The following is a 12,472-nucleotide window of genomic DNA, read 5'->3' on the forward strand; positions in this document are numbered from 1 at the left end:
CCCACGGCCCCAGACCCCCAGCGCCGCGGCCCCGCCTGCCCCTTCCCGAGGCTGCTGCCCCCTCGTCCCCCTCCCGCGCCGGCTGTTGTACCAGGGCTCCCTCCCAGCTCCCGTGATATCAGATGTGCTTCTATTGATTTCCTCCCTGCGATTGTTTTTGTTATTCATTATTAATGGGATCATTTTTCCATCCTTCGTGCATGAAGGCAAATTTTGTGTAAAAATCAATTGAGTGAGCACTGCCAATGGCTTGTTTGGTTTTCGGTGCTTTCATCTCTCGTGTGCAGTCCCCAGGAGACAGAGAGCAGGATATTAAGGAACGAGCACAGAATGGGGAAAAAAAATAATAAATCAATTGTTAATGGTTCAAAAACCACCGAGAGGGGTTTGCCTGCGGAACCTTTGTCTCACACACACGGGTTTGCTGGGCACCTCCCTGCCCACCCCCAGCCCGGCAGGTTCACCTTCCCCTTCCCCAGCCGTCACTACAAGGGAATTCCGTTTCTCAGCACATGTGGCCTGCGTTTCTGGTTTTACCTGCGGGAGGAGGGTTTGTGGGGGGCTGTTGAGGAATTAAGTGTCCCAGGGTAGGTCCCACAGAGCAGGGTGAGGAGCCCCAGCCCTCCACAAAATGAGTCTTGTTGCTCACACACCTGGAGAGATCGGCTGCTCACCGGGTTCGCGCGGCAGCTTGGCCGGACGCGGTTTGCCATGAATCCTTCTAAGAGCACAATGGGTAACGAGCGGCGAGCGATGCCTCGTGCACAGAATGGGTTTGTCTGTATCCCAGGGCACAGAGTCCCAGGGTCGTAATACAGATCTTACCACTTAAGAGCAGCAGCCAGCAAAACTCCCTCTGCAGTTCCGAGCTGCAGCCAAACCAGCCTGTGCTTTGGCTTTGTGGAGGGGGCAGAGAAGCTGGAGCTGCCCCCGCTTGCAGCAGAGGGAGGACGGTGGGGCTGGGGGGCTGCACGGCCGGGCCTGAGCTGCTGCGGGCAGGGGTCCCACTGAGCCCTCCCCCTGCCCCTCGGCGCTGCCTTTAGGGCACTACTCCTTACACCAAGGAGAAAATTCAGGCTGCTTCCTTGTGCCTCCTCAGCAATAAATACCAGTTCTGAACTATTCCCATTGAAGCCGAAGGAACTTAATCCCAGCTCCAGGAAGATCAGATGAGTTTCCTGTATCACAGTGTATTTATCCAGCATCAGAGCTTTGGGAGCCAAACCCAGGGAAAGACTAAGGCACCAACAGTGATTGAAACACCACGTACCTGACCTCCAAAGTACAATCCCAGCAGAAGTGATCAGGTTCTGTATATGGCACCTGGGCAGAGAAAGGCACAAACCCGCACATGCAAAGTGAAAAGAAACCCAGAACTGGCAAAGAGCAAAACCTGGGCAGAGTCTCTGCAGCACCATCTCCATGCAGAGTGGAACCGGCAATAAGCGAGGACGAGCAAGATGGAGCAGGCGCCTGGTCAGCGCAGCGCAGGGGCAGGGGAGCGCGCAGGAGCCCCGTGCTGGGGCAGTAACTGCAGGTTCGTGAACATTCATTTGGGACTTGTTTTGCATCTTTAAGTCATTCTCTGGACCAAGACAAAAGCGACAGGTACAAAATTGTCACAAAAACATAGGAGCTCTAGGGAAAACCAGAACAGCCACAGAAAGTAAAAGTGCAGTGACACCTTTGCCACGGTAAGAACACGCACGATGCCGTTTCCCTTTCAGAAGGGAACAGACAAGAAGACACGGCCACCGCAGCCGTGGGCATGAACACAGGCCAAGTCAGGCTCAGACGAGGCTTAACGCAAATCGCGGAAGATAATGATAGTAATCCCACGGGAGGACAGCTGCAGGAGGTGCGAGCTATTTCCGTCGCGTGCTGGAAGACAAGAGGCTCGTGAGACGCCGTGCTTGGCGGTGCCCGGCGGGGACCCTCCGTGCGAGGCTGCTGACCCCGAGCGGCACCGCGCGGGCACGGCCCCTGCGCGCGCCTCCGCCGGCCGAGCCCCGCTCCTGCCCCGGCCCGAGCCCCGAGCCCCGAGCCCCGCTCCCGCCCGGGTCCCGCTCCCGCCCGGGTCCCGCTCCCGCCCGGGTCCCGCTCCCGCCCCGTCCCGCCGCAGCCGGACGCCCCGCGGGCCACCGGGCCGGTCCCCCGCCCCAGCCGGGCGCAGGAGCGCGGAGCGGCCGCAACCCCCGGGGGAGGCGGCGGGGACGGTCCCAGCCATGCGCGGGGACGAGGAAAGAGATGAAAACGCCTCTTACCTGGCTGGTTCGGGTAAAACCCCCGCCCCGAGGCCCCCGCCCACGGCACCGGGAGCCGGGCGGCCGAGAGCATCTGCCGAAGTCCAGCTAGGCGGCGGGGAAGGGCGCCGTCTGAGTTGCCTTCTGCCCCTTTTATATACTACAGTAGGTGATTAATATTGCATCACCCTTATTTTAAATTTTCAGAACCCACAATATAATGTAATGGCATAAGGGCATTTATTATTTAACGACATTTGATTGGGGAAAAATCATTGGGGCTGATTGGAAAAACATGGAGCGAGGGAGCGTTCTGGCTTCCCGGCGACCTGCAATTAAAAGGCTGAATCTGTAAGGTCCTTCCCCAATGGGGGAGGAGAGTGAGACCCGCTTCTCAGGTTTGATGTTTGTCATTCATTAAAATGCTAAAGTGAAATATTCAGAGAAGGCTCGCGCTTCGATCATTAATTTTTAATCGTTAAGGTGCTTCTGGGAATCGTAAATAAAAGCCTTTCCCCTTTTAAACTGCATTAGAAATGAGCCCGCGATAGGTTTTGTTGGGGGAGACTTTGTTTCCATCCGGCGGGCGGGACGCGCCCCGGTGCGCAGCGGAGCCCGCGGGGGCGGCCGCCGGTCACGCTCCGCAGGCGCTAGTGGCTCCGAGGGGACCCGCCGGGCCGAGGCCTCGTCCCCTTTCGCGGAGGGGTCGCCCCGCCGAAGGCTTTTCGTTGATTTTGCGCTCGCAAATGATTTCCTCGGTGTCGCCGGCGCTGCCGGCTCGGGGCGGCGAGCAAAGACACGTCGCTTCGGGTTGAAAAATAAAGCTTTATTCCAGAGGAGGGGCAGCGGCGCTGGCGCGGAGTTCCGCGCGTGGGACGGGGCGGGGGTCGACGGGCCGACGGCGGGGAGCGGGGCTCGGCGGCGCTGCCCGGGGCGGCTCTTCCCGCCGCGGAGCGGCGTCCGGGAAACCGCGGAAACGCCGCGTCCTCCGGCCCGGCCCCGCGCCCCGCGCCCCTCCGCCCGCCGCCGCGCTGCGCTCCGGTCCCAGGGCGGGCGGCGGGGCCGGGCGCCTCGGCGGGGCGGGGGGCGCGGGGCGGCCGCGCCGTCGGGCCCGGTGCGGCGGGCGCGGTCAGTGCACGGCCGAGTACTTCATGCGCTTCTGCTTCTGGCGCTGGTTGCAGAACCAGACGCGCACCACGTTCTTCTTGAGGTCCAGCTTCTCGGCGATGGCGGCGATCTTCTCGGAGGAGGGCCGCGGCTGCAGCGCGAAGTACGCCTCCAGCGAGCGCTTCTCGGGCGCGGCGATCGAGGTCCGCTTGCGCTTGCGCTCGGCGCCCGCCAGCAGGTCGGGGCCGGCGGCGCGGTCGCGGTGCGCGGCCTCGGCGCCCTCCAGCCAGGCCTGCAGCACCGGCCGCAGCGCCGTCATGTTGTTGTGCGACAGCGTCAGCGACTCGAAGCGGCAGATCGTGCTCTGGCTGAGCGAGCCCACGCCCGGCAGCTTCAGCGCCGCCAGCGCCGCCCCCACGTCGGCTTGGGTCACCCCCAGCCGCACCCGCCGCTGCTTGAAGCGCTCGGCGAAGGCCTCCAGCTCCCGCGGGTCCGACTCGGGCTCGGGGGCGGCGGGCGGCACCGCCGGGCCCCCCGGGGGGCCCACGCCCACGGCCAGGGGGCCCGCGGCGGCCAGCGGGTGCGGCGGCAGCGGCGCGGCCAGGGCGGGCGGCTCGGCCAGGCCCCCGACGGCCAGCGGGGGCGAGAGGTGCTCCAGCAGGTCCGCGCCGTCCAGCGCCGGGTGCGGGAGCGGGTGCGGGTGCGCGGCGAGCGCGGCGGGGTGCGGGAGGGCGGCGGCGGCGCAGGGGACGCCGCTCATGGCGTGGTAGGTGGCGTCCGGCTTGAAGGGGTGGTGGTGGTGGCCCTTGGCGTGCGGGACGATGTCGACGGCCGCCAGAGCCTCGGCGCGGGCCAGCAGGCTCTCATCAAAGCTCCCGAATATATTGCCCTGCAGCTGCGAGCAAGAACGCGCATGGTGGAGTCAGTGGGGAATACTGTCATCTCCGGATGAAAAACCTGCCCCGGCACCGCGATTCCTCCTCAGAGCTCAGGTCATAAAAATTAATATGAAGGCAGCAGCGCTGCCCGCGCAGACGTGTGGATCAGAGACGGAGCGGGAGAGGGGGGAGAGAGGTTCCGAGACGCGCGATTGTTCTGGCGACATGAAAAAAACATTAAGTCGGTGCCTGTCAGAAAATGTGCCTTAAAGCGGTAATTATGCTGCATCTACATACCTGCGGGGCCGGGAGGCAAACTCTGCGCATCGCCTCCGCGCTGGAGTGCAGGCTGGAGAACTTGGGCTCCTGGAGGGCGGCGTGCATGGCGAACGGCTGCTTGGCGTTCATGGCCATCATCTTTGCGCCCCGCGCAGGTAGGCAGCCCCTGGCATCGGCTCGGGGTTGTCTCTCCGCCTCGCCACTGCCCAAGTGAGCGATTTTCGATGGCAGAGCTTCCCCTGCGCGCCCGCTGCCCCCCCCCACCCGCTTCTTCACTCATCTTACACGCTGCCTGCCAGGAGCGGGCCCCGCGCACGCGTGCTGTGCGGGGGCAGCGCGGGCAGCAGGACGTCCCGGCCCCCCCGGCCTCCAGGACCCGCTCGGGCGGTGGGACGCGCCGTCGGGGCCGGGCTGCTCCCGGCGCGGGCATCGCTTGCCCGGGCAGCCCCGGCTGTGCCCCCGCTCGGATCCTGCCCTTCCCGCGGCCGGCGCGGAGCCGCCGGGGGACGCAAGGCCCCAGGTCCCGAGGGACGGGAGGAGGGAGCATTTCTCCGTGGGTAGAGCCCACGAGCTGAAGTCTGGAGCAGAGGGACCATTCTTGCCCAAGGACCTGCCGCCGGGCTGTCTGGGGTGGCTGCGCCCAGCCGCTGCTGGCACCGGCCACTTGCCCATCACCAAAAATCCCCCCCGCAGCCCCGCGCAGGAGGGCTCCTCTGTCTGGGAACCGATGCCGCTCACACACGCCAGAAGGACAGATCAAACAAGCCACAGTGCATCAAAGGGAAACGTCTTTTGTGGTTCCGGCACGAGTGGTGCAAGCCCGACAGCAGTGCCGTGGTGTGACAGCGCTGCGCCGCAGCCCGCGGGGAGCGGGCGGGGCCCCCCGAGGTGCCGCCGCGTCAAGCACCCCCACATGGCGAGCTCGGGTTCCCACTGCCCAGCGCCCCTGCCCCGGCAGCCAGTGCCCTCAGGTGCGCAAGTCAGCTGTCACTCGGGGGCCCGTCCGTCCTCTTTCTCAGGCGAATCCCCCCGTGAAAGCAGAGCGGCGGGGCCGGGCCCGGGGGCTGCGGGACCTGCACGGGGGGACGGGCCGAGGACACCAAAATTCAGCCGCTGGCAGCGCCCGCCAGCGCTGCGGCGTGACCGGGGGACCGCGGGCGGGACGCCGTTAAAACTCAGGAAGTGCAAGGATATATTACCACCGAGGCATTTGTTTTCAGAGGGAATTGTGAGAAATCTGTCTGGGTAGAGATCGGGACTTCTTAAATATCTTCGGAGCAGCTTCAGGTTCCAGAGCGGCCCCGAGATGCTGCCCAGGCCCGCAGCTCCGGGCGCGGTCAGGGTGACCCCAGCCCGGCCGCCCGCCTCGTCAGTCCTCTAAAACACCTTCGCGAATGTGGGAGAGTAAAGCGGACAGAGATGCTAAGTGAGCTGCGCCGCGATCGCACGCGTGTCATGGGCTGGAAACACCGGATCCTTGTCTCAGAACAACAGAAAAGCACCCCCGCCCCCGAGAACGGCAGAGCTCGAGTTCGGGTCATTCTGCTGTTGGGCGGTCGTTTTGTCTTTTCTCTCCTAATCTTTACACATCCTCAGACACTACTGGACTTTGATGGTTTGGGGATGTATTTTGCAAGTGTGAAATTTGAAGTTCTTAAACGCAAACAAAATCTGCTCCTAGATTTAAAGTTTCCAAGTGTTTTATGAGCCTTAATAAATACAGATCGAGAGCTAAAGGAGTTGCTGTCTTGGTTTTCTGACAGAAGTTTGGTTTTCTGACCTTGCTGTGGTGGCCAGAGGAAAGAAGAGCTGCTACTTCTGTGGTAAAATGCCTTTCATTTAGGAAACACGCACCAAAGATGTTTGCGACATCTTGACCCTGTATCTCAAAGCAGGTGAAAATGTGGGCTGAATGACAAGTAATTACCTATTTTATATTTCGCTCCAGAAAGCCAGGTTCACAGTCCGCTGCACGTATTCAGAGACCTGTTCTCTCCCCAAAACCATGCGGGAGCGTAGATGGAGCTGATGGGACAAGAACGACAGAGGCTGCAGAGGAAAGTGCCTGTTCAGGGCAGCAGCGGCGGGGACTGAACGGGGACCGGGCTCCGGGGCGTTTCACCCACCGGTCCCGCATCGCAGCACCGAGCGAGCGCTCCCCGGAGCCGCCCCCGCACCGCGGATCGGGCCGGGGAGGCGGGATGTGGGCTCGCGGGGAGTGGGGTGGGCAGCGCCGAACCGGGGGCAGAACCGAACCGGGGCAGAACCGAACCCGGGGCAGCGCCGGGGGCTCCGGGCGCAAGGCGCCAGCACCACGGACAGCGCCCGGCACCGGGCGCCCAGGGCGCGGACTCGGGGGCTGCGCGGGGGCTGCGCGGGGGGGTGCGCCGGGGATGCGCGGGGGATGCGCGGGGGCGCAGGGCCGCGGCTGCCCCGCGCAGGGTGCGCAGCCGGGGAAGGGCCGCGGAGGAGCGAGGTGCGAAGCGGCCGCCTCCCATGGCGGGGGAACCCGCGCGTTGTCGCAAAGCTCCGTGGCCTGATTTATGATAAAAAATTTAAAGGGAATCATTTATATTTCAGAGGGCCTAAATAGCTGCATGAAAGTTTTATCTGAAGTGGCACCATATTTATAGGCAGTCCTGCTGTGTTGGAAGTAATTAATAGAGGGATAAGTTTCAGGCCCTTGTTTTGTTTTGGTTTTAACCCTCCCGTTATTTAGTGCTTGCTGCTTAACGTACATAAAGAAGAGGATGCAAAGGGAGCGCTGGGTGCGCCCGCCGCAGCGCCTGCTCCTCAGAGCGCGTCTCCCCGCCGCCGTGTGACAGCAGCTGCACTGGCTGCGCAGTTTCATCTCTCTGCTGTTGCTCCCTTCCCTTCCCTTCCCTTCCAAGCAAGGAGGAGATGTCAGAGCCCCCAAGCGCCTCCTGCCCCGCGCCCCGCGAAGCCGCTCGGAGGCTGCGCTGCAGCCCCGCGTCGCGTTTGGAGACAGAGCGGGGTCTGGGGATGAGCCGCAGCTCAGACCCACCCGCTGCCACCGCCGGGGACACCTTCCCACCGCCGGCCCCGAGCGCGGCCGCTCTGAAAGGAACCGAGCTGGGTAATGTAGCTGCTGAGCTCCCTTTCATTAAAGCTGTAAAATATTGATGCTCCTGGCCCTGTCTACTGATGTTACACCTCACGAGCAGAGGAGAGGAGTCCAAAGGATAAACAACAACAAGTTAAGAGAGCCCAGATGGTTTGCCACCAGAACCTCTCCGCAGGCTCAAAGGTGTCACTGCAATAGATTTCAGAGATCACTCACCTACTCGTAAATAATTAATGGTGTTTCTGGAAGAAAAAAGAAACACCAAACCCATACCCTCACGAAACACCACCAGTGACTCATTGAAAGTCTGCAGGCAAAAGTCAGATTAAAAGTGTGTGCTCTTTTATTCTTTGTCACACTTCAAAGATGGTTGTATATTTTCCTAATATATCAAAATATTCTGTTCTTATTTAGAATGTAATTCAAAGCCCAGCACAGTCAGGGTGTTGGCAACAGGCTCTTGGTTTCATCGCATTAATTCCATTTAATTTAAAACTTACATAGCAAATTCTTACCGAGGACTGATAGGAAGTTTGAAATATAAACATGTTGATACTGATATCCCCCCTCCCACAGGCTGTAAGCAGCACTACTGCAGTCACAAAGCCAGCATCACTCACCCCATCAGATTTTCTGCAATTGCTATTTAAAACAACCACTTAATTTCCCGCAAACCGGCTCCTCTGGAGCGGCTGCTGGAGACCCGAGGGGAAGGGGCAGCACAGGGAGAACACGAGGCACTTTCCTCCTCCTCCCTTTCCCTTTCCCTTTTCCTTTCCCTCCCCTTCCCTTTCCCTTTCCCTTTCCCTTTCCCTTTCCCTTCCTTTCCCTTTCCCATCCCTTCCCACACACGTCCCACTGTCCATCTCCTGCTCCGGAGCCCCTGTCCTCCCCAGCCACCCCGAGCAGGTTCCGTTCTCATGCCCCTGCGTTCCCTTCGCGTGTCTGAGGCGCAGCCGTGTTCTGGGGCCAGACCCGGACCCCGCGCTCACTCGCGCCGCTGCTGGGCCGGCCGTTGTGCGAGGGCCCGCGCCGCGGGGCAGGCGCTGACTCGTGACTGTGCCGTGTGGCTCCAGCGCCCTGAAAGCACGAGCCGCGCTGCACCCAGGGCGATACGGCTGTTCCACCACACAATCTGATCGAGGAAATATCTAGGGTTACCCAGACAGTCAATTATTCATCAGCTAAACGGCCAAGCATCAATTACCTGGCTTGATTCTCTTATTCATTAAGGAGATTGAGGAGCCCAAGTTAACAAAGCAAGAAGAAGTTGCTAAGCTACAGGAGCTGCCCGTGAGCCACAGCGCGCCCAGGGAAGGGGCTGGCGGCCTCCGGGCTGTGGGGTCACCCCGAGCACTCGGGTCCGCAGGAGCCCCACGGTGACGGGTGAGGCAGCCCGGCCGCGGGAGGAGCGGGCACGGGGCTGGGGCTGCACGCGGCTCCAGGTCAAAGCACAAGCGCTCACTCTCGCCTTCTGTAATTAAAAAAAACGAACAAAAATGTAATTAAAAAACAAAAGGAAGTTTTGGCAGAGGAGCTCTCGGGGAGCAAAGTCTCCGGCACGCCACGGCTCCCAGGCTCCCAGCTCCGGGGAGCTCCGGGTGCTGGCCAGTGTTAGCCCGAGATCAACACTGAGAACCTTGTAGGATGAGGAAACATCGCGGCCACGTCAGAGAATCCGCAGTGCCGGAGCTCCAGCGCAGCGTGGGAACGCTCGCTCAGCGGAGGCAGAGCAAGCCGCCCGGGCTCCAGCGTTGCCATTGGAAAGCTGATGCAACCTTATTTTCAATTTTTCAGTAAACTAGGTTCTGATTTGAGGTCCCAGGAACACGGGATGCCAGACGGTTCATGCTAACAGGGAGATCTTCCTTGTACTTGTTTGTAATGTGCATGAATTATAGAACTTGTTTCTTGTATCATCCCCTGAAATTAAAATTGTAACAAAGGACACATTGGTGTGTGTTAAAAATAAACCTGATCTGTCCTGATGGAGACTGTAGGAGCAACACGGCGATGTTTTCTTGGGGAAGGGGGGGCACAGAGCACTTCTCTGTCAGGCATCTCTCTCTTGTTATATTTGCTCCTAATTCTAGAAATACATCTAAATGTAGTCTTAACAGGACTCTGTTGCACAAGAAATTAATGAGGAACAAACATTAATTATTCATGTCCTGAAACAGTAGATCTGCTAATGTTTTTGCTAATCAACAAGTCCAAGAGCTGTATCTTTGTCAGGTCAGTCCTGGGGAGGATGGAGGAGGAATTCGGGTGGTTCAACCCTCAGGCCGCTGAACCCCACGTGGCCGCTCGCTCACTCACCGCGGTGGGAGAGAACGGGGCACCTGGGGGCTGAGATGGAGGCGGCTTAATGGGACAGAGTGAAAACAGTGCTAACAATGCTGACGATAACAACAGCACAGAGGACACGAGGGAGCGCTGCTCCACGGCGACGGCCCGAGGGCCGGGGCAGCTCGCGCAGCGCCCGGAGCTGCTGCCGACGGCCCGAGGGCCGGGGCAGCTCATGCAGCGCCCGGAGCTCGAGCCGTCGAGTTCTGCCGCCCTTCGCTCGGCTTTGCCCCAAATGAACCAACCATTTAGAGCGGTGTCAGTGCATAAGAACCCGCTCCTCCCACCGCAGGCAAACCTCAGACACGAATACATTCTGTAGTTACGTTAAGTCTTGGTACTTTTCTCCGTGTCACACCCGTCTCCACGTGCTGATGTGACAGCTTCCGCTGCGGACAAATACAGCCTGAAGATTAATACTGTACTGAGGGCCCAGATATGCTTGCAGCCATGTGAACTTTTATCCCGATTTAGACTTCCCTCCCTTTCGGGAACCCCGCCGGTGGCGGTGCGCCTGCTCCAGAGCTCTGCTCGCCCCTCTTTGACCCACAGGTGACCCACGTCACGGTGGGAGGTGAAGAGCGGATGACATGGTTGCCTGACACACCTTTGGCCACCAGGGAGCACACAGAGGTACCTTACTTGAGTTGACTCCAAATAATTTTCACATGAATTACTCAAGTGCCAGAGATATATAATTCATTAGCATTTAAATAAATCACAGAGCAGAAGTGCTTTAAGGTTACGGGTGCGGGATGCACAGGCGCGGCTGAAATTAACTCCGAACGGCACTGAGCGCCGAGCGCTCAGCAGCGCCGCGCCGGCACCACCGCGGCACAGAGAGAAAGGGCAAAAGGGGCTTGGCTCCCCAGAAATGAGATGAAACCCCCAGCCCTCCCCGCCGCGGGGCCGTCCCGCGCAGACGCACGTCTGTCCGCTGCCGTCTGTCCCTCCGCACGCTCGCCGTGCTGGCGGCGCCGCAGCCCGAGCCACCCGCTCCCTCACCAGCGTCCTCCAGAGCACGGGGAAGGGAACTGGAAACACTCCCGTCCTGTGAAATGTCTGGTCTGTGTTAAACAACTCCTCTCCCAGCAGCCGGACAACGCAGGTGAGGAGAGGGAGCGCGAGAGGAAGGAGCGCGAGAGGAAGGAGCGCGAGAGGAAGGAGCGCGAGAGGAAGGAGCGCGAGAGGAAGGAGCGCGAGAGGAAGGAGCGCGAGAGGAAGGAGCGCGAGAGGAAGGGAGCGTGAGAGGAAGGAGCGCGAGAGGAAGGAGCGCGAGAGGAAGGAGCGCGAGAGGAAGGAGCGTGAGAGGAAGGAGTGCGAGAGGAAGGGAGCGTGAGAGGAAGGAGTGTGAGAGGAAGGAGCGCGAGAGGAAGGAGTGTGAGAGGAAGGAGCGCGAGAGGAAGGAGCGCGAGAGGAAGGAGTGCGAGAGGAAGGGAGCGTGAGAGGAAGGAGTGCGAGAGGAAGGAGTGCGAGAGGAAGGGAGCGTGAGAGGAAGGAGTGCGAGAGGAAGGGAGCGTGAGAGGAAGGAGCGCGAGAGGAAGGAGTGCGAGAGGAAGGAGTGTGAGAGGAAGGGAGCGCGAGAGGAAGGAGCGCGAGAGGAAGGAGTGTGAGAGGAAGGGAGCGCGAGAGGAAGGAGCGCGAGAGGAAGGAGCGTGAGAGGAAGGAGTGCGAGAGGAAGGAGTGCAAGAGGAAGGAGTGCGAGAGGAAGGAGCGCGAGAGGAAGGGAGCGCGAGAGGAAGGAGTGCGAGAGGAAGGAGTGCGAGAGGAAGGAGTGCAAGAGGAAGGAGTGCGAGAGGAAGGGAGCGTGAGAGGAAGGAGTGCGAGAGGAAGGAGTGCGAGAGGAAGGAGTGCAAGAGGAAGGAGTGCGAGAGGAAGGAGCGCGAGAGGAAGGAGTGCGAGAGGAAGGAGCGCGAGAGGAAGGAGTGCGAGAGGAAGGAGTGCGAGAGGAAGGAGTGCGAGAGGAAGGGAGCGTGAGAGGAAGGAGTGCGAGAGGAAGGAGTGCGAGAGGAAGGAGCGCGAGAGGAAGGAGTGCGAGAGGAAGGGAGCGTGAGAGGAAGGAGTGCGAGAGGAAGGGAGCGTGAGAGGAAGGAGCGCGAGAGGAAGGAGCGCGAGAGGAAGGAGCGTGAGAGGAAGGAGTGCGAGAGGAAGGAGCGCGAGAGGAAGGAGTGCGAGAGGAAGGAGTGCGAGAGGAAGGAGCGCGAGAGGAAGGAGTGCGAGAGGAAGGAGCGCGAGAGGAAGGAGTGCGAGAGGAAGGAGTGCGAGAGGAAGGAGCGCGAGAGGAAGGAGTGCGAGAGGAAGGAGTGCGAGAGGAAGGAGTGCGAGAGGAAGGGAGCGTGAGAGGAAGGAGTGCGAGAGGAAGGAGTGCGAGAGGAAGGAGCGCGAGAGGAAGGAGTGCGAGAGGAAGGGAGCGTGAGAGGAAGGAGTGCGAGAGGAAGGGAGCGTGAGAGGAAGGAGCGCGAGAGGAAGGAGCGCGAGAGGAAGGAGCGTGAGAGGAAGGAGTGCGAGAGGAAGGAGCGCGAGAGGAAGGAGTG

At 60.7% G+C, this 12,472-nt stretch overlaps 1 protein-coding gene across 1 annotated transcript; it reads right to left on the reverse strand.

Annotated features, from left to right (window-relative positions):
• Positions 1 to 3,372: 3,372 nt before the first annotated feature.
• On the reverse strand, positions 3,373 to 4,645 carry POU4F3 (POU class 4 homeobox 3; the record flags this gene model as incomplete). The annotated part of the gene is made up of 2 exons (XM_082063355.1): positions 3,373 to 4,245; positions 4,526 to 4,645. 2 exons carry the CDS (start codon positions 4,643 to 4,645, stop codon positions 3,373 to 3,375), a joined length of 993 nt encoding a protein of 330 aa, XP_081919481.1.
• Positions 4,646 to 12,472: the final 7,827 nt, after the last annotated feature.

Source organism: Streptopelia decaocto (genome assembly GCF_964273445.1).
Source record: "Streptopelia decaocto genome assembly, chromosome: 12".
Lineage (NCBI taxonomy): Eukaryota > Metazoa > Chordata > Aves > Columbiformes > Columbidae > Streptopelia > Streptopelia decaocto.